A 21,509-nucleotide genomic window follows, 5' to 3' on the forward strand; every position below is an offset into this window, starting at 1 on the left:
TGAAGACCAACACAGTCTGATGTATGCTATGGCTGGATAATGGCAAAATGACACCAGAATGGTGGAATGTCTGTTGCACAAACTCTTTCTAACAGTAATCTCCAAACTGACCCCTCACAGCCCAGAACTTGTTATTTGTCCAAATGCATCATAATAAATAGTACTCACAGTGGCAGAGTTCTAGTAACAAAACAAGTTACTGATCAGGATGGTATCCATTTATAATAGCTGAAACACCCAGCACAACAGATCATAGCATATCAAACTGAAGTCTTAAATCAGGTATCATCACTAAGATGGGTTGTGAAGCCTGGAAGCTGACCAGATCTGCATATACTGAAAAATTTAGACAATTATCTAATTAATTGTAAAATGTACAGAGCTGTCTAACTAGTCAACACACTGACTAAAGAATTATAATGTCCAGTTTGTGATTCTCTTCATGTATGCAAAGAGTTTTATAACCTTAGCTCATGTCAGTGTGGCTTCAGACAAGACAAGTTCCATGAGATATTGTTAACCAAGTAATGCACATCAATATAAACACTCCTTACAAATACGTGATTGTGGTAATGATAGACGTTGCATGTACTTTCAACAACTTACACTGAGGTGACAAAAGTCATGGGATAGCGATATGTACAAATACAGATGGTGGTAGTGTCATGTATGCAAGGTATAAAAGGGCAGTGCATTGGTGGAGCTGTCATTTGTACTCAGGTGATTCATGTTTCCCACTGGTTATGGCTGCACAACTGGAATGTTGAAAGTGGAATGGTAATTGGAGCAAGATGCATGGGACACTTCATTTTCAAAATCTTTAGGCAATTCAATATTCTGAGATACACAGTGTGAATAGTGTGTTGAGAATAGCAAATTTCAGACATTACCTCTCACCACAAACAATGCAGTGGCCAGTGGCCTTCACTTAACGACCTATAGCAGCATCATTTTCGTAGAGTTTTTGGTGCTAACATAAAGCAACACTGTGTCAAATAGCTGTAGAAACCAGTGTGGGAAATACAGTGAACATATCTGTTAGAACATTGTGGTGAAATTTGACGTTAATGGGCTACGGCAGCAGACAACTGACGCGAGGGTATTTGCTAACAGCATGACATCACCTCAGCACCTGTCCTGGGCTTGTGATCATATTGGTTGGACCCTAGATGACTGGAAAACAGTGACCTGCTCAAATAAGTCCTGATTTCATTTGGTAAGAGCTGATGATCTGGTTCATGTGTGGTGCAAACCCCATGAAGCCATAGACCCAAGTTGTCAACGAGTCACTGTATAAGCTGTTGTTGGCTCCATAATGGTGTGGGCTGTGTTTAAATGGAATGGACTGGGTTCTGTGGTCCAACTGAACTCATCATTGAATGGAAACAGTTATGTTTGCCTACTTGGAGATTATTTGCAGCCATTCGTGGACTTCAGTTACGGATGGTGATGAGCCATGTCAGCAGCCCACAATTGTTCACAATTGGTTTGAAGAAAATTCTAGATAATTTGAATGAATGATTTGGCCATTCAGATCATTCAACATGAATGCCATTGAACATTTATAGGACATAGTCAAGATCAGTTAATACACAAAATCCTGTGCTGACAACACTTTAGCAGTTATGGATGACTGTCTGTAGAGGCAGGATGGCTCAGTATTTCTGCAGGGTACTTACACTGACTTGTTGGGTCTGTGCCATGTAGAGCTGCTGCACTACATCAGGTAAAAGAAGGTCCAACACAATGTTAGGAGGTATCGTATGACTTTTGTCACCTCAGCGTATGGTGGCTTGTGGTGATGATCTCATAGATGTGTATGCCCAGTATATCCAATGAAATCTACAACAGCTTTTGAAACTTCTGCAGATACGAGGCAGCAGGTAGGGAATCAAATAAGATTATTATTCAATGCAATTGTGTGTGTGTGTTTTGTCCATGTTCATATAAATAAGAATGTTTTTTTCATAACAATTTCAGCTTTCTTCTATATTTAGTTGCAAACTTCCTGCAGTTGCTATATAATAATAACTTATCAAATTCTGAGTTTCATATTATATATTCCATAACTTAGGATCTGCCTTTGGTTTGAGGAGGTGGGTTATAAAGTGAAAAACACTAATAATAATAAGTACAGGGGAAGCAACACATCTGTGTTGTGTTGTGGTCTTCAGTCCAGAGGCTGGTTTAATGCACCCCGCCATGCTACTCTATCCTGCACAAGCTTCTTCATCTCCAACTAACTACTGCAACCTACATCCTTTTGAATCTGCTAAGTGTATTCATCTCTTGGTCTCCCTCTATGATTTTTACCCTCCACGCTGACCTCCAGTACTAAGTTGGTGATCCCTCGATGCCTCAGAACACAGTCATACCAACCGATCCTTTCTTGTAGTCAAGTTGTGCTACAAATTGTTTGCTTGGAACTGGTTCTCCATCTGAGCTGTTGATACTCATACAGGTGGTTCTCTTTTCTCCAAAGGTCTCTTTAATTTTCCTGTAGGCAACACGTGTGTGTATAGTAATTAAGATTACTTCTCAACAAATTGTTTCAGTCCATTTTTATCTACATTGGTTCTTTCTGTTGTGTTAAAGACAAGTACTTCAATTTTTAGCACATTTTCTTGACTAATGTGTAACATTTTGGTGCATCTTGTGTTGGAGACTCGTTTCCTGTAGTTCACAATGTGTTTCTATGGCTTAGTTCCTGTCTGGAAGAAAAGGAATATCTAATGTTTTTGTCATACCAGCTGTTGACACTCCAACTGATGATCATCATTATCATCATCCATTTGATAGCTACTACCCACTTAACTGCCAATGCAGATAGCATAAATGGCTTGCAGAACAGGGGCTATTGACAGCTCATTCATCCAAGTGTTACTTGCTAGAGCTAAATCTGATTGTGTTATATTTTTATTCACTTAAGCAAGTAGTTTCAGACTATCTTCTTACACACTAACCTGGAGGATTATACTACTGAAGTACTGTTTCTAGCTTAGAAAAATTTCAGTCTTCTGAACTTAGTCATTATGGTCCTTTGAATTGCTGCATTAATGGTTCTTTTACAGAATACTGGTTAACATTATTAGCTGTTACAGGCTGATACATAAACCATCCATATGAATCTGCTTTATAATGTAAATTTGCGTTGTTGCTTGAGTATCTTAAGAAGTTTATTTGTTATAGAATTTTAATAACGATAAAAGTAATTAATCTACAGTGGCCAAGTATTAGTATTATTTTAGAAGTGAAAGAGTCTAATGTAAAATAATGTAATGAGCTAATAAACTGAATGACCAGCCTGTGCTAAATTTTTGTGATACAAGAAGTTCTGGCAGAATGTATATTATTAAGAAGTAAAGGTAACAGTTCACTGGGGTGAAGGGCTGTGTCGAGTGAAGTGGGCAAGTGGAGAGAGGAAGTGGGGTGGGGTGGGGGGGGGGGGCAGTATTAGGATAGGAGTGTGAAAGGGAAGGCAGCAGGTACATAGGATTGGAATGTGATATGCTGTCATTGATGAGCTGATGCAGAACATGATGATGAGGAGGAGTGGACTAGGAGAGGGTGACATAACGGAGGAAGGGTGTGAATGTAGGATGAAGAAGTTAGGATCCTGGGGCAGGGTAGCAGTGAGTGTCTGCAGGAGATTGGCAGAGATTGAGGCCAGGAGGATTACAGGAATGATGGGTGTGTTATAAGGGTAACTTCCATGGAAGAATCCAGATAGCACAGCTTGTGAATCTGCCATTGAAACTGAGCATGTGCTCAGCATTGTGCTCTGCCACTGGGTGTTCAATTGTCCTCTTGGCCACAGTTTGGTGGTAGGTATCCATTTGGATGGACAATTGGTTGGTGGTCATGCTCACATGTAATGCTGCACAGGAATTGCAGCAGAGTTGGTATATGACACAGGTGCTTTCACAGGTGGCCCTGTCCCCTGATGGGATAGGATAAGCCTGTGACAGGAATTGGACAGGCCTTGCTCTTGGGTCTCACACAGGGACATGACCCATATGGCAAGGGGTTGGGAGTGGGCATTCCATATGGATGAACCAGGATATTGTACAGATTGGGTGGATGGCAAAGGTAGGTGGGAAGGATTGTGGGCATGATATTCCTATTTCCGGGCATGGTGATAGCTGAAGCCTTTGTAGTGGGTATGGTTAATTTCGTCCAGTTTGGGATGGTATTGGGTCATGAGGGAATGCTCTTTTGCAACTTGATTTTGGGGGTAGATGGAGTATTACAGATGTGTGAGGAGGATATGATCCAGGAAATCTGTCTGTGAACTAAGCCTGGGACATGAGATCTTCAGCATAATAGACAAGGGAATTATCATCATTACAGATATGCTGTCCATGGGTGTCCATCGTACACCATGTCATATTCCAACTCTGCTGCAATTTCCACACAGGATTATATGTGGGAATGACTGCTACCAAACTGTGGCCAAGAGCAGAATTGACCACCCAGTGGTTGAATGCGATACTGAGCACAATGTGCTCAATTTCAGTGGCTGGTTCACAACCTGTGCCATCTGGATTCTTCGCCCCAGCACTGGCTTTTCTGAATGGCGTAGATGGGAGTTACCCTTTCAATACATCCTTTATTCTTGTAATCCTGGCCACAGTTGTTGCTAACTCCCTGCCCCTCACCCACTTCCAGCCTGCCTCAGGATGCTGTCTTCACCCATTCTGCACCCACACCCTCTTTCCCATAGTCTCCCCATGTTCTCTTTTGTAAGACTCTCAATCCAGTCATAACAGTCATTGTGTGCTGCACAAACTAACTGGTGCTGATGAATTGCATTTCTATCCCGTGCACCTGCTGCCTCCCTCAGGGTCATCATCTGTAAGATGTAACACCCAACATGTAAATCTTCAGCCATGCAAAGTTGATCCATACAGTGTGTATATTTCATCTATGATTTTTTATATTAAATTGCAAGAGCATTGTCAATAACAGGTGAAGATCTGAGTGCGAGTTATGACTTAACTTTTGTCCATGCTGAATGTTCAGCAGATAATAACCAAGATAATATAATGTTTTGAAAGTTAATCCATTTACTTGGTTCCGTATCATTTTGCTTCTTAATATTCTGACATCTAAGTCCCAAGACTCCACATAAAAAATGTATCAAACCCAAAGTAAAACACATTTCTCATTAAACATTAACCTCAAAAAACATTTCATATTAAGTTATCAATTTTCGTTCTCTTACAGTTGTGTCAAATGCTGACTACGGGAACTAATTTTCATCAGCATGTCTTTGGATTGTTACTGTGGTTATAATAATCATTTACTTACAATATATGGGAACTAATTTTCATCAGAATGTCTTTGGATTGTTACTGTTGTTATAATAATCATTTACTTACAATATGCTGGATTTCTTCAAACTTTCCATGGTCTTTCCATGTTATGTAAGATGGCTTTCATTTCTCTGTAGATTTTAAAAAATGTTGGGGTTATTCACTTTAACACCACACACATTTCACCTCATTGAGTTTGAAGTGCTGGTCCTTCACTCTTTTATACTTCAAGTGGTCATTTCCAGATGAAGTGAAAATCTTAACTTAGATATATACTATTCATTTGCAGGCTATCATTGTGTGTCATTCTGATTCAAAATTCCCATGTCCCAAATGAGCTACCAGTTATGGATAGCTCACTTAAGTAGTTGCAGGCAAATATATCGAACTGTGTTTGCATGGAAATTGCAGCACTACAGTGTCACACTGTTCTTTTGATACCTGGAGTCTACATATTTTATGTATTCGGGAGCACTAAAGTATACCTATTTCTAACCATGTTATCTCCTCTGTGGAATAAACACAAAGCATTCATCTACTTACATTACTCCTCACACAATGTACAGTAGATAACAACCAAATAAGGTAATTTGGGATGAATAGGTTAGTGTGGCAGAGTTCATTCAATGGAGAAAGCAATGTGTGGAGCGACTGTACAACCTGTCCATACTAGTTTGCATCATAGGTCTTTTTCATACTGTTAACTGAACAGAAAGACACAGAAGGCAATATTATGGTATCTCATGTGTAATAAGAATTGTGTGAAAAGCATGGTGAGAATAATGATCTGTAATGTTCATTAGATGCCTCCTGAAAGATATCATGTTTTTAAGAACTGAAGTCCAGAGAATATTGTAAACACAGTCAAGTTTATTACCAATTTTGTGAAGCATTAACAGATTTTTATTGCACACAGAGTTAATTCTTATATTTGTTACATTGAGATAAATGGCAGAATTCATGCTTAAATTTTTATACTCAGGAGCTATAAGACATCTTTTTTGTAAGGAAAACAAATACGTGTAGTGATTAAATACTGGATCATTTATATGTGTCACCTGATGAGTTCAAAATAAACAAATTTTATGAACATGTGTAACTGACAATAAATAGGTATTTAAGGGAAATCATAAATGTGATAGATTTTTTTATAAGTTTCAGAAAATAGTAATTAAAAGTGAAATTACATAGTATCTCATTTCTCTCTAAAATTCAAAGTTGTACAATTTTAATTCAGTATGTAATAATAAACTGTGTATAATATGAGAACAACAACAAATCTATTAAAGAAACTTTCAATTATATGTCTCAGAACTTTGAGTCTTTCAGTGTTATTTACACAATATGTTTAAAATTACCCAATACTATATTTTAAGTATTAGGTCCAGCGATATTCAACAAAAAATTAAATCTTTTTTCTAACATATTTCAAAACAACAGTTAGATACAAACAAAATCCCTGTTGCTGTTTGTATTAAAATAAGACAGCATGAATCCATATATTAGGAATTGTGATTTTTAAGCCTTAATTATGACTCACTACAAATAATAATATAACGACGTAAATCCACTGTACAATGTACCTTCAATATTTCACCGTACAACAATGTCTTCAGTATGCTTATTTGTATTTAATAGAAACCTATTTTCATTTTTAACAAAGCCATTTATGCTACACAATGTTTCAAAATCCAAAGAATTATGATACACAGCTGCATCTGCATTAATCTTAAAAACCATTAGCAAATACTTTACTTACTCATTTATTCAATAAATTTTTATTTTTGTTTATTATGATATATTAATGATTAAATGTAAGGCAGATTGTTATTGTTATTTCACTGAGAATCTTTTGGATAATTGTATTAAAGTGACATTAACTGAACACTGTAGTATGGTTATTGTGTTCCTGTATAACTGTTTACAGTAATTTTACATGTTAACCATATTTCCATTGTGTTCAACAGGACTCTGATGAAAATTTACTACATTATATTCTAGAGCTCAAAAGAAGTAGTGGGCACTAACCTTTCTGAGAACACCTGGTTTAATCCACAAATTGTAAAGCATTATATACACACAGTATTTTCAGCATGTGCATTTATAACATGTAGTATATGTATTGCTATAATCTTGCTTCCTAACTACATTTCAAGTTTTTTTTTTATAACAGTATCAATGTTTACAGAAACACCCATGCAATAATGAAACACATTTCATCCATTGTAACATCATATGCAACAAAATAGATGCATTATAAGTACACTTACACATATTTGGAATTTTAACAGTACAACGATAAAAATAACAATTCACCCAAACCAATATTTTTGTGAATCACACACCACATATCCATTTGATCACTATACTAATTATTATAATATTATCATTTATCACAACATGGTTTGCACAACAACACAAGTACACTCATGGCAATTATTTATAACCTTGACACATTTCTACTTATTGCAACTGCCTACTTGAACAGATACACTAGTCATTTCTGCACTACTTCACACAGCAAATCTCTTCTTAAAAATAATAAAAGATATTGTTCATCAACGATCTCCTATCAGTATCAAAAGATTAACTAGGAGCATACTCTATCTACTTGAGAAGAACATAGTACCTAAAACGATGCCATATTTCAAAATAAATTATCTTTAAATGAATACCTTCATAACTAAGCCAACATATCTGTTAAAATATTTATGTATTTAAGCTTTTTTACAAATTAGTGTAGCTACCATTAGGGCATTTCAAAAGTTGTACAACTTTCTTCATTTTTTAAAACAACACATTATTTAGACTTTTTAAAAAATTTTCAACATGAATTATTCTGTAAAACTATTATAAAATGTTCTTGTATTCGATGACTCATTGAATGAAATTTAATATGCATTTAACAACTGTGAGCAGGTGGCATAAGCCAGCAAGTCTTTGAACAACGATTACTAGCTGTGCTTGTTCACATCACTGTGCAAACACATTGGTAATAAATGTATGGTTTTTCTGACTATGTATAGGCTGACTATAAGTAGATTCCAAATAGGAAAAAAATGGAAAAAAGAGAGACATGCTGACTTCAGTAAATTTGTGTTAGATCTCGAACTGGTATTTTTCCTGTTAGTGGTACTGCACCCACTCTCTTGGGTTGGTCAAATGGAGTTACTAGGAGCACTCTAAAAATTATTTCAGTATAATCTGAAATTATTTATCCAAGATAGACATCATATTTCATACAAAAAAAAATCATAAACATCATATTTAATGCATAAAAAAATCATACAAGTTGCTGAGTACACCTCTAGTATGTGCAGAGATTAATCAAATCATAAATAAACAGTAGGCACAATTTCAGTAATGAATTCAAATAAATACCATTTTTCTCATGTATTGTGAAATTTCATTGTCACTATACTCATGGAAAACAAAGTTATTGGATCATAATCAATTCAACCAAAATGTCAAAATGAGAACATTACATAAATTTATTTGTAATACTGCCACCAAACCATACTTTTAATTTCATGTCATTAGCAACCCTGCAACTGCACATCCATTCTCTATTCTACATAAATGATAGAAGCTATGTCTACATGTCACCAAATATTCCTGCAAATGTTTTCCTCAAGTTTTTCATTGTGTCTTCAGTATCCTCACCATTCTGTGTGGAACCCTGACGCCCAAAGACAGATCTAGAGGTGTCTTCCTGTCGTCGTCCAACACTCGGTGCACTGCTCACAGAACTCGACTGCGACGCTGTTAAACAGTGTGGGAAAGGTAATGGTTAATGAAACTCAGCGTATTAATATTGCATTTTATTTCTCATTGCTTATACAAAGAATTGTCTTGATACATATCTTCACAGCATAAATTCAGCATAGGCAAAGCAAATTAATTTGCAAGCAGACTACTGCAGTTGAAATAATATATCAGTAAAGTAAGTTAACATTGTAGTGTCAAAAATGTTAAATTAAATAAGGCTTCAGTGTGCTAATTCTGACTTAGTTATTGATGGCAAATGAAGTTGTTTGTAACAGTAGCATTTGGAACTGCAACCAAATATGAGAAATTAAGTATGATAAGAGTACATAACAGTTTATTACGTTAGACATAATTAAACTCTTACAATATTTATATGTTAACATCAAACAAATTACAGAGTTATAATGCTTATATTTTCATTTATAATGAATATGTTAACAATAAGTAGGCTATATCATACATAAAAACATTAAAGCTCTTTATAATTGAAGTTGGTGTAGCTTTTTTCCTTGCACAAGGGAACATGTGGACTATAAGAACTACATTTTTGACTAAAAACTGTATTTCTATAATTCAGTGGAAGTGAGAATTAAACTTTTGTGTTCTATCAGTTAAGGTGGTGCATGGATGTGGATATGTTTATTAACCGACTGAAATAATGATGGGGTACATTAGCAAGCTAAAGCATCATGAAAGCTACTAAACTTAATTCCTCTATAACAAGTTGTTTAGTTCTGAAATTTCATGATGGTTCTTATTGCAAAACCTTATTTGACCTGATAGTAGAAATCTGTATCACAAAATTTCTTAGTGCCTGAGATTAATAGATGCACGTTTCCTTTGGTTCCTTGTAATGTATGTTTTGGTTTTTTTAAAGTAATACACGTGTTATGCAAACGTATTGGGATGATCTTCCATGAAAAAATATTGGATGTGAGTTGTTTCAGAATAGATAAAATTTTTCTTACCATCAAAGGACTAAACTATCATTTGAAAATGGGGGAAGGGGGGATAATTTTAATAAATTTGTGTGAAACAATAAAATAAGGATAAGAGGACATCTAGATATGATCAAGAAGTGATACAGAAATGAAGTATACACAAAGGGAGAGTACATAGTTTAGAAAGGAAGGACTAAGTGTTACAGAAACTTGAGCAAGCAGAAACACTTAAGATTAGGGAAAGGTTCGGAATACCAACAAAAAATGTAAAAGCGAAAAGAAACCATTATTAACTGCATCAGATAACACATCACAAGCAAAAGCACTTGTAAATTAGCTTCTAGTGGTAAAGCTTGTCATTAGAGAGGTGAACACAGAAAAGCAGACAAAGAACCAAGAGAAATTAGGGGATGAGGGGGGATTTTCAGGAGAAGCATCAAACTCGGGGAGAGGGGGGGGGGGGGGAGTGGAGAAACTCTTCTTGTAATCTGAGTGAATAACATAACAGAAGCATGTATTGACAGCCTCTCGTTGTCAGCAAAGTTTCAGCTCTCTGTAGCTGCAGAGGAAGTTCTGAATAACATTTGTGGTAAAACGAATATACAGTACACTCCTGCTCTGTTTTGGTATATACATTACAGACTATTGAGATAACTTGTGATGTGTTAAATCAAACAGCAGTAACTATGGGTTTATGTTCTACAGATTCACCAATCAAAATAATATTTCCACTGAATTAAAAGGTAACTATGGCCATCCTGGCAGAGACAAACTAATTCCTACACAAATGTTTTACAAAGTCTGTTTGTACTGACTTTCACATAGTAGTGCACTTGAAAAGTAATAGAATCATCAGTGAAAGGTATTAATGAGTAGAAAAAATGTCTATATTCCCAGTGACAACAAAAGAAAAGAGGTTATTTGGAAATTCTTAAAAAGCAGTCTCATAGCTTGAGTATCAGGTTAATGCAAAAATCCCTCAAGTGCCAGCTGGACATCAAAAGTGAGATTTTCTGAAGTAGTGAAAACACCATTTAGTGTATGAGGAATTCAGTGGTGTAATGTATTGCTTATTAAATATTAAAACAGTTGCTTAGCATTAATGTTTAAAAAGAGGTTGATACATGTGATACAACAGTCAAATCAAGTATCATTGTATCACAAAGTCATACAAAATGTCACTCCTAATTAGCATGTATATATCTGTCTTCAAACTAAATAATTACAAGAGTTGTTAAAATTACATTCTTTCTTTTATTAGTCCTATGCTACAAGCCCATTAAAGCCAGAGCAAGGAAGGCTTGAACATGTGTATTTTGTCTTTTTGATGCGGTCTGTATTTAAATGGTTATCTACTTACTTTCCTGATAGCTTAAAGTTTGTGGAAGAGTTACATGCTGTGTTACATGCACTGCAAGGGTAGTGGGGAAAAAAGTAATGTGAATGTGGTTCACTCTAGCTTCATTCAGAAACAGAATATAGAGAGGTAAATGTTAAAAATAATAGCCATATTGGAAAATACACTCTACTTACTTAAAGACTTGCAGATAAGAAGAATAAGCAATGTTTCAATGAAGAAGACAGGGGAATAAAACTTTTAAAATTGGCAAGGTCTTTCACAGTGGACATTGTAAAACAAGATTCATGGTATTCATTAAGTAGTAGTTGTTGTATATGGAAGAGAAAAGGGCGAGGGTGGTGAGGAGTGATGTGGAAGAAGGGTGGAATGTAGGTACGAGTTTTGGGTTGGGCTTGAGTGATATGGTAAATGACAAGTAGAAAAGTGAGGGCAGGTTTTAGGGAGTAAGAAGGGGATCCATAGAGGTTTATGATATGGTGTTCCATGAACAGTGTGTGAGCTTGGGTAACAGTGTTCACCAATGTAGCTCAGCATAGCTGACACTTGGTGGAGAGGGATTGAAATGATACATGTACTGAAGCAGCTGCCTAAGTCATTAGTAATGTGTTATGGAGGATGTATAGCAAGTGGGTAATGGAGTGTACAGTTAGTTACCGTGTGACAGTGGTCATTCAAATAAGTAGACAGGTGGTTAATTCTCATTCCCGTATGGAATCCTTCATGGTAACTGTAGCACTGCTGGTGCATAACATGGTTGCTTATACATAGGCTCCTCCTTTTATTGGATAGAAAATGTCTGAGTGGACTGCATCAAGAGGTGGTGCATTGTTGTATAGGAAAGGTATGGTACCTATATCATTCACAGGGATTGCCTGGTGTGGTGCAGGGTTGGTATTTGGCAGGTCTGTGATACTGTGTATGTTGGGACAGTGCCAAGAAACTACTGTGTGATGAGGATAGGATTCTGAACAGGATATCCCTCAGCAGAGTACAAAGTGAAGGAATTCCTTGTACCTAGGAAACAAAATAAAACATAAAATATGAAGTAAGGAACACATAAGAAACAGATTAGCACAGATAAAGGTATCCTAAATTACTCGTAGAAGTCTACCAATATCTAAAACAGACATTTATTTGAGAATGAAATTTCAGAGAATACATATCTAGAGCACATCATTGTACTGATGTGAAATCATGGACTGTCAGAAAACACGGAAAAAAAAATAATTTTAGACTTAGACTTACAGAAGCATGTTGGAATTAAGTAGATTGAAAGTATAAAAGGGGAAGACAGAAACTGGAATATGTGCAACAAATAAATGAATATGTAGGACTAAGTGCTACCCTGAGTTAAGGAGACTCGTACAGGAGAGGAATGTCTGATGACTGGTGATTCCAAAAGAAATAAAGAAAGGAACCCTATCTCTGGGTATAATGAGGGTTAGTTAAAGCCCCAATAAAGGATGTAGTTGTATTTTTTAAGGCCTAGTTATCTCCCCATCCCTACCTTGCTGCATGCAACTTAACTCTTTGACTGCTGTTGTCGAGTTAACTCATCATGCTCCACTGCTTCCGAGATGTTGTTGATGGGTTTAATCACTGCCTGTGGGTTTTCCTTGAGCACTCTTGATGAGTTAACATCCTTGCTGACCTGAATGCTAATGATGAGTATAGTTGCACCATCACTCAGGTACCTGGATGCTGCTGATGAGCTTAAATGCACAACAGATTTTCCACCCCACATCTTAGTTCCGGATGCTGGTTTGTGTCTGAGTATTTTCTCTGTTTTGATGTCATTTTGCTGGCATTTGACTTCACTTTACGTCTTGATTAGCATAATAAATTTTTAATCATCAGCTGTTCTACCAAGTAAGAGATCATGAAGATATGAAGAGCAATGATGAGGAGGAATTATTCAATGCTGACATAAGTAATAACTCCACCAAAACTTCTGAAAGCAATAGTCTTAAGCTGACTATGTCAGCAAGTGTAACACTATAGACATTTGGTTTAACAAGGGATGTAATTGACAGCTCATCTGAACTGAAAAATCTGGAAGTGGTTGTGAAATATTCATGAAGAAAGCGTGGTTTTGACAAATTTTATTGGAAAGAAGAGGTTTTTCATCCACTTGATCACACGTTTGATGATTCACCTGTGGGACACAACTATCAACTAGGGAATGATCCAAGCATTCTGTCATTTTTCATGTTATTTTTGATAGAATATGCTGTACTGACACACACACAGATGGGAGATCTATTTCATTTCTGAACTACACAAAAATAAAAATACAGCATACACTGCTTCAGATATACAAAAATAATAAATAAATATCTATTTATGATATTGAAGCACTCAAATCAATGAAAATATTATTACACCTTGATTTCCATTGTCCAGAAGATTTTATTGCAAATTTGATCACAGAATGTACTATTTTTGTACATTTCCATAAACTGTTCAGGCTTATACACTTCTTGTCCTTTATAGCTGTCTACGAATGAATTGTCCCAGAAAACACACAGAAAAGGATGAACATTTTGGATTATGTACTTCTGATTTTGAAGAGTTACATTGAAATTATGAAATATTACTAACTGCATGACAAGGAACTACACTGTTCAGGTCCAATAACAGAAAGTTACCAGAAATTTAAGAAACACATTGCCAAATTTCCTAACAGGATGAGAGCTGTTCCTTGGGTGTACTATATACATATTGTACCTATTGCAGACAGGCATTCTGTCCTCCTCCAGTGATTAAGCACTCACTTAGTTCAACAGAAAATTATTGATTAAAGTGATAAATGAGTATCATGATACAATAACAGTGAAACTAAAAAGTATTTAATGTTCTTCACAACAAATACTGACACATGAGACTGATGTCACAGATTATCAGAATATTTCATTCACAGTATGAAATAACAGGATGCTTTTGATTACAAATACACCATAAAGGGAAATTGTATCATTGATGGCCTTTTCCCACTCTTGTGGAACATAAAAGTACAATCTGCACATGAACACAAAGTAAGCAATAGTGTGTTATCTAAATATCTGCTTAACAGAGATCAAATTTGTTTGTTTGCTTAGTAGAGTGGAGAATATGTGCATTATAGTGGGTATTATTGACTTGTAATTTTGAAGGAACACTGAACTGCCAATGAATATTGAAAGAGACACAGAACTATTGTAATGTGTTACCAAAATCATATTAGAAGCTATTGAAGGGAAAGTCATCTTTAAATCTCTGTGGATTTGTTACAACAATTAATTCACAGACAATCCTCAAAGTAAGAAACTAATTCTTACACCAACAATAATGGTCTCTCACCAGTGACAAATCTTTGAATGAAGAAAGAGACTTCGCAGATAGCATTCTAGAAATGTTAAGCACAGGGTGAAGCAGGCTCCTCAGGTAACCCCATCCCAGGTAGAAGTCCAGATGCAAGCTACTTAGAGTAGGTAGAGAGACACATTAGACGATAATGATGCAGTTCTCACCTCAGCATGTTACGAGCACATCTGCAGCAGCCAAAAGGTTAACCCCTTCTAGTTTCTACATACCTCTGCTCTCCTCCCACTTTTATCATTCATAAATAAGTGCAGTTGTAGCTGTGGGATGGTGCATTTGCAGTCTGTGTGTGAGAGAGTGCATACTTGGATTGAAGTAAGAGTGTAAGCAAGTGATGCCTCTGTACTGGTATGTTTGTCTAAGTTTAACCCATCACTTATATGTAGCTAACTAATCTTTCCTTATTTTTGTTTGTCATTCCCCTTCTGGAATTACTGTTATTTTAATAATCGTGTGCTTGTTATTTGATGGGAACCATGCCAGTTAAACAGGAAGAAAAATCATCTTAGCAAACACAGCAACGAGACACCATTGAGAATAGGGAGGTATCTAAGGTGATATTTTGGCAGTCTCTTATCTCTGGAATCATCTTAAGTTGTCAATTCTGAGAGAAAACTCAGGTTTTCAACTAACACCACTGCCATTTTTAGCAGATAGGTAAAACTGCCAATGATACAGTATTGTCCTTTTTATTTTTAACACAGGCTAAAAATATCATTTGGGCTTTTTTTTATGAAAACAGAAGTTCAAAGGGTTCATGAAACAGGCTTAACTATAAGGGTGTTACTATCATACAGCCAATTAGGCAAATTAACAGAGTTAATAAGTACCAACTGCACACTGTACATGCAAACTTCAGACTTCTTTAGAAATACAGAATATTTTTGCATGTGTATGGATGCACATTACTTTTGACAGGTAGTTTTTTGTCTCCTGGCACTAATGGCACAGGTAGCATTGACAAATTTCAGATTTTGTAATAATTTACGCTATACGTTAAGATCATAAATATCACTCTTTTTTCAATTAACGTCAGATATCTGCCAATGCATTGCAGTCAATAACAGATAGCTGAAACCAATTGCTGATGTCAAACATCTTCTGACTGACAATGTAAAAAAAAAGAGCAAATACAACTAAGATGATAATTTGATGGATGTTTACAGAAATGTATTGATGTAGTTTCCCAATTGTAATACATATATATGTTAGCTAAAGTCCATGGAATGATCCAGACTGAGATTTTCACTCTGCAGCGGAGTGTGCGCAGATACGAAACTTCCTGGCAGATTAAAACTGTGTGCCCGACCGAGACTCGAACTCGGGACCTTTGCCTTTCGCGGGCAAGTGCAAGTGCTGGTAGAGCTGGTAGAGGCAAAGGACCCGAGTTCGAGTCTCGATTGGGCACAAAGTTTTAATCTGCCAGGAAGTTCCATGGAATGATGTTTACAGAAATGTATTGATGTAGTTTCCCAATTGTAATACATATATGTTAGCTAAAGTCCATGGAATGAGGTTTTGCGTATGTGCCTCTGCGTGTGTGTGTGTGTGTGTGTGTGTGTGTGTGTGTGTGTGTGTGTGTGTGTGAGAGAGAGAGAGAGAGAGAGAGAGAGAGAGAGAGAGAGAGAGAGAGGAGTGTGTGTGCATGCAGATATGTATGTATGTATGTGTAGTGTTTTGCACATAAATGTAAGTACTGAGTATATGCCATAAACAGTTCATTTGTAATTTGTAACACCACTAGCTTTGGTAATGCACTTAATGATCATTATTTTGTTAAAAATTCATTACAGTTACCTGACTGACCTATTTTTTGTTATTTGTTTTGTTATGGTTTTCATTTAAAAGCACCACATAATAAGCGATTAGCTATTACATTCTTTTTTGTGTTTGAAAATTGAAACCTTCATTTCTTAGTAATGGAGGTTTCCCATTGTCATTAAATGAAATGTTGAACAGATCATATTTAAATGAAATGTTGAACAGATCATATCATTTTTTTATGTTAGTGGAAAAGAACTACACCAACCGACATGAAACCTAATATTCATATTCTCATGGGAAGACACACATCAAAAACAACATTCAAAAGATATGTTTCATAGAGTTTTGTACTTTCAGATGAGCAGCAAGGGCAGTGTTTAGTTTGAGCCATATCAGGAGTATCTACTGAACACGTTATACATTATGTTAGTATTTACTGGAAAAGCAACACAGCCTATTTCTGTGGTGATACTTGTATATTTTTCTTCTACACAGCAAAAGGATATGTCAGTATAAAACATCAGTAGAAAAGAAATCTATGCTGCAAATATTTTACTAGGTCACGTACTTATACAGTAAGTGAAATTAAATGAGTGATCAGTGCCATTAACTGCTTCAAAATGGCATTCAGTCATAACCCGAAATCTCAATGCATTGTTTATTGTCTTGAAGTGATCATTTGCTGTCCTCATTTCTGAAATTTTGCTTATTAATGTAGTATGCCTGTTATGTGGCTAACAGTTTTTACTAACTATGTAATTCTGTAGCATCAATTAGTCACAGACCTATAATTCTAATGAAAAATATTTTTGGGTCCAGCAGCTCAGAAATTTTGAAGTATTCTCAATATTCATCTTGTATACATGATTTAAGAGCAAGCCACTTACATGTGCTAACAGTCTCCTGCCACCAATGAAGCAGCAATTATAGCTTTTTAGAAATTGTTAATTGGCATTGTTTGCATGCTGCCTTTTTTATTCAACTCTGTTAAGAGTACTTGAGTGTGATAGTGATGTTTTTCTTAGTTCACTGCATACACTTCTCTTTACTTTTGTTTTACATTGTTACTGCCAACAGAATTTGTTCTAGTAAGGTGTTTTCTTTCTTTACCATTCATTCATTTACTTTCTCTTATGAAAATCCACTGTTATCTCACATTGCATTGCCCATATTGTGTTATTTGTACTTTTAGTGAAAGAGAGTCATGGGGAACTGAAATGAAAAGTGACTTGATAATACATAAATCCAGAGCCACAAAAGAATTAAAAACATAAGTTTCTGTTATCTCACAAGGACAGGCCAGACCCGGTGACCAACTGATTTTGAGCATTAGAATACCAGCTGAGGATCATTTGAGAAGGAAAGCTCTTTTGCCAAGTGAGCAGTAATAAAGCAAGTTATGTTATGTAAATCTGACCCACATCTACTACTTGACCTCTGTCTCAGTTGGCATAGGGCTTTCCTCATTAAGTAAACTGGCAGTAGATAAAACTCACTAATTCTTTGATTTCTTGGAAACCATTACATTGTGGCATGATATGTATCAATAAAATGTCCCTATTTTTTAGAGTTATATTGATTCCACTTTATCTGAAATGGATCCTGCTACCTGGCCTAGACCTTTTTGTTGTAGCTATTTGCTGGTGGCCTCCAACTAGTACATCAGAGTTCACCAAAATTGATAGATCTCTGGCAACTCTCTGTCAGAAAAAAAATCACTAAAAGGCTTTTCATTAATACAGATCTACGTGTTTATGTATAAAAGCAGAACATAATAAAGTGAGTTATTTTATGTGAATCTGACATGTTTCTACCAGTCTTTATGCATCTTTTACTGCCAGCTAACACCCATAAAACAATTCATTGAGATTTCACCTTATCATAATACCGTCACTACAACTTTAATAATTGTTGTTGACATTCAACTAATATGTACATTTGTAAGAAATGTAACTCTGAGTCTGTGAAGAATGTGAAGGAAACCTAAGTTTCTGTTAAAGGTACCAAATTATATGAGTACAAAAATAAAATTAGGCCAACATAGTTGATTCCTTTCTCAAATAATATCCATATAATTTATAGAAATTCTATACTTAACACATCCCTTCTGTCTTTAATTCTGTGGACTGAAAGACTTGAGTACAAATAATTGACAGTTTTAAAATAAGATCACATTTCTGTTGTAAACAAATAGTTTGTGAGGCCATAACAATCAACCAGGTTTAAAGGCCATTTAACACTTAACTACAGTATATAGTTTTATATTAAATTGTTAATATGTAAATATTGACAGTATAATACTTTAAAATGTGCAAAATAATTATTTTAGCTTAAACTCTACACCTATATTGTAGTTGTCAGATATTAATTCAGACAAAAGTGTAAACATTGCTAGTGCTCTTAAACATAAACAAAATGCTTGAGAATAGACAGTAAATTTCGTACAAAAACAATGAAATTAGACATTACTGAGGGCATAAGCTGTTTTTTTCAGCCTTTACTCTCCTCATTTAGTGTGTAGTTGAAAAATTGACATAATACTTTCTCTGTTCAGACATAAACCAGGAGTTTTTCAGTCTTAGAACACCAGAATTTAATATACCTACATAAAGACACAAACACAAGCTTAGTAAGATCTTTAGAACACATGTATTTGTGATTTGATAAAAAGGTAGACTCCCTGATCTATGACATATTTATTGTCAATTTGATTCATTTTATGAGTGTAACAAAAAGCCACAACTGTAACACACAAATCATTCTTCTCAATAAAAATGCTTTGTACATGAAATACATCAGAACTACATTACAAACCAGGTGCTAAAATAGTGGTCCTACTATCTGTAGGGAATGATGTAATTCTGGATATCATACTATTCTCAAAATTTCAGTGTTGGAGAGATGGAGTAGTATATTTCATAGCAGCATCCCATGTTGTTAACGAAATGGCAAATTGCTTATGTGTCAGTATTATCTTGCCTTACAGTGCTCCAACACATATCACTGGACTTAATATTACATGATTTACCACTTGTAACTTACTCACCACACAACCAGAATTTGATTTCACATTAAAGAGACTGTTTTTAAAGTTTACTTTGAGCTTAATAAAAGGATTTTGTAAATATTTTCACATTTAAATTAATACTGCAGACTAAAATTGCCCTTTTACAGTAGTATTTATATTGAGGAAGTTATGTTATTGCTGAGACAGCAAAATAGTTCCAAATACTGGTATCTGATATTATAATAGAACCACAGATATGAAATGACAAAGTGCTTAGTGTGTATAAATATTAAAAATTACAGGAAATACCTATCAATCTTAACATCAGTGAATTTGTCATTTACAACACTGTTATTGAAGGAAATACTGGAATCACTTTTTCTTAACAAATAAAAGAACATATTTTAGCTTTAACAGTTTGGAACTACAGTATCATTCTTACTTATGTGGCTCAGGAGCCATCTGAATTTCTATTTTTGAAGAGTAACATAAAATTTTGGATTCAGGTACATCAGATAAAAGTGATTCGGGCCATTTTCATGTGTGTCATATCTCTGATCAGCAGAGAAAAAAATGAACTTTATGTGGCAAAAACACCTAAATCTAATATCTTTGTAACACTCCATGCAAAACCACAATTTCTTTTTAATTTTTCCTGGTAAAACATCATTACTTAATCATATCCAGAATTCATAATAGATTTTTTTCTATTTCAGACTGAATATTATGCAACAATTTGTGTATCAGCCACTGAGTCGTCTGGCATTGATTTATAAACAGTAGTTTTTATTTAGTTCTCAGAAATGAAAAATCTACATTTATTGAAAAAAATATAGTGTTAACAGTAGTATGCAGATCTAAAACATGTTTTCATTTTTTTCTCTCATATTTAGCTTCTCTTTACATACCTAATTTAAAACATGTCTGCAGAAAATTGTGTTCATGTCAGTAGCTAAGTACCACAATGAATTTGCTTCATACGCATTTTTAATTACTACTAGTGAAATGTAAATCTTGCAATACCTGCCTGCCTTTACTCAGTTTCAGAGAACTGAATATCTATGATAGTTACCTGTTTGTTGAAATTTTTTGAACAAGTTATGGAAGTAAGCAAAATCTTTCAACAAACTAATCATAATTATCTCACATCATTGCATTATTCTCCTTAACCAACATTTTTATACAGTTTGGAAGTATGAAATTTACCATTATAGCTTGTCAGTCTAATAAAAAAACTCACAGAACTGCACCTCTTACTCTAATAATAAACAGGTATACATGTGTGTTTTATCTTATCTCTAATTAAAAAAAAAGTATTTATGAAAGTAAATTGTGAAATACACAGTTTAAAAATGAGATAATGTAAGGCACTAAATATAACTATTACATAATAGATAAAAAAGTAATTGTCATCAAGAGTGGTGGAACGTGGTTATGAAAAGCTTGTTTGGTGCTTGAGATTGCCTCTGAAAAACGTCAGAAAGCCTATGGATATGTTACCTGTAAATGATGTTTAACGTTTAACAGTCATCTCTTGATATTATATATTTTTTAGAATATCCATTTTGATTTTTAAGGAACTGTATGTTATTATAGTTCATTGCCTTTAAAGTGGACAATGTTTGGAATTTGAAAGCAGTATAAAACATTTGTGTTATGTTAATAGAGGCTGCTTCAAAAATGCTTGATTTTGGGGATGTGCACTGGCCTCAGATTGAATCCACCCTGCAGATTAACAATGAGGGTTGGTGTGCTAGCCAGCTAGGATGTAGTTTTTAGATGGCTTTCCACAGCCACTAGATAAATATTGGTCTGGTTCCCATGTTCTGCATTGGACACAGGATGCACAAACACTTTGTAAAAGGATGCCACCTAGAACCACAAGATCACTCTAGATGCAGGCAGAAGGGGTACACAGACTCCTCACTGAAGAGGGGAGGAAGTGGGAGGGAGCCAGCTGTAGCTTTAAAATACCTTTGGAAGTAGCGATCCCA

General features: G+C 35.2%; 1 protein-coding gene across 1 annotated transcript in view; it reads right to left on the reverse strand.

The window, feature by feature from the left end:
• Positions 1-3,866: 3,866 nt before the first annotated feature.
• The window catches only part of LOC126095771 (synapsin), an 859,815-nt gene continuing 842,172 nt past the window's right edge, over positions 3,867-21,509 (reverse strand). Inside the window, exon 9 of the mRNA XM_049910577.1 lies at positions 3,867-9,077. Within this exon, the coding sequence (XP_049766534.1) occupies positions 8,911-9,077 (167 nt within the window). The 3' untranslated portion in view covers positions 3,867-8,910. The remainder of the gene's footprint in view (positions 9,078-21,509) is intronic.

This window comes from Schistocerca cancellata, chromosome 8, assembly GCF_023864275.1.
Source record: "Schistocerca cancellata isolate TAMUIC-IGC-003103 chromosome 8, iqSchCanc2.1, whole genome shotgun sequence".
NCBI lineage: Eukaryota > Metazoa > Arthropoda > Insecta > Orthoptera > Acrididae > Schistocerca > Schistocerca cancellata.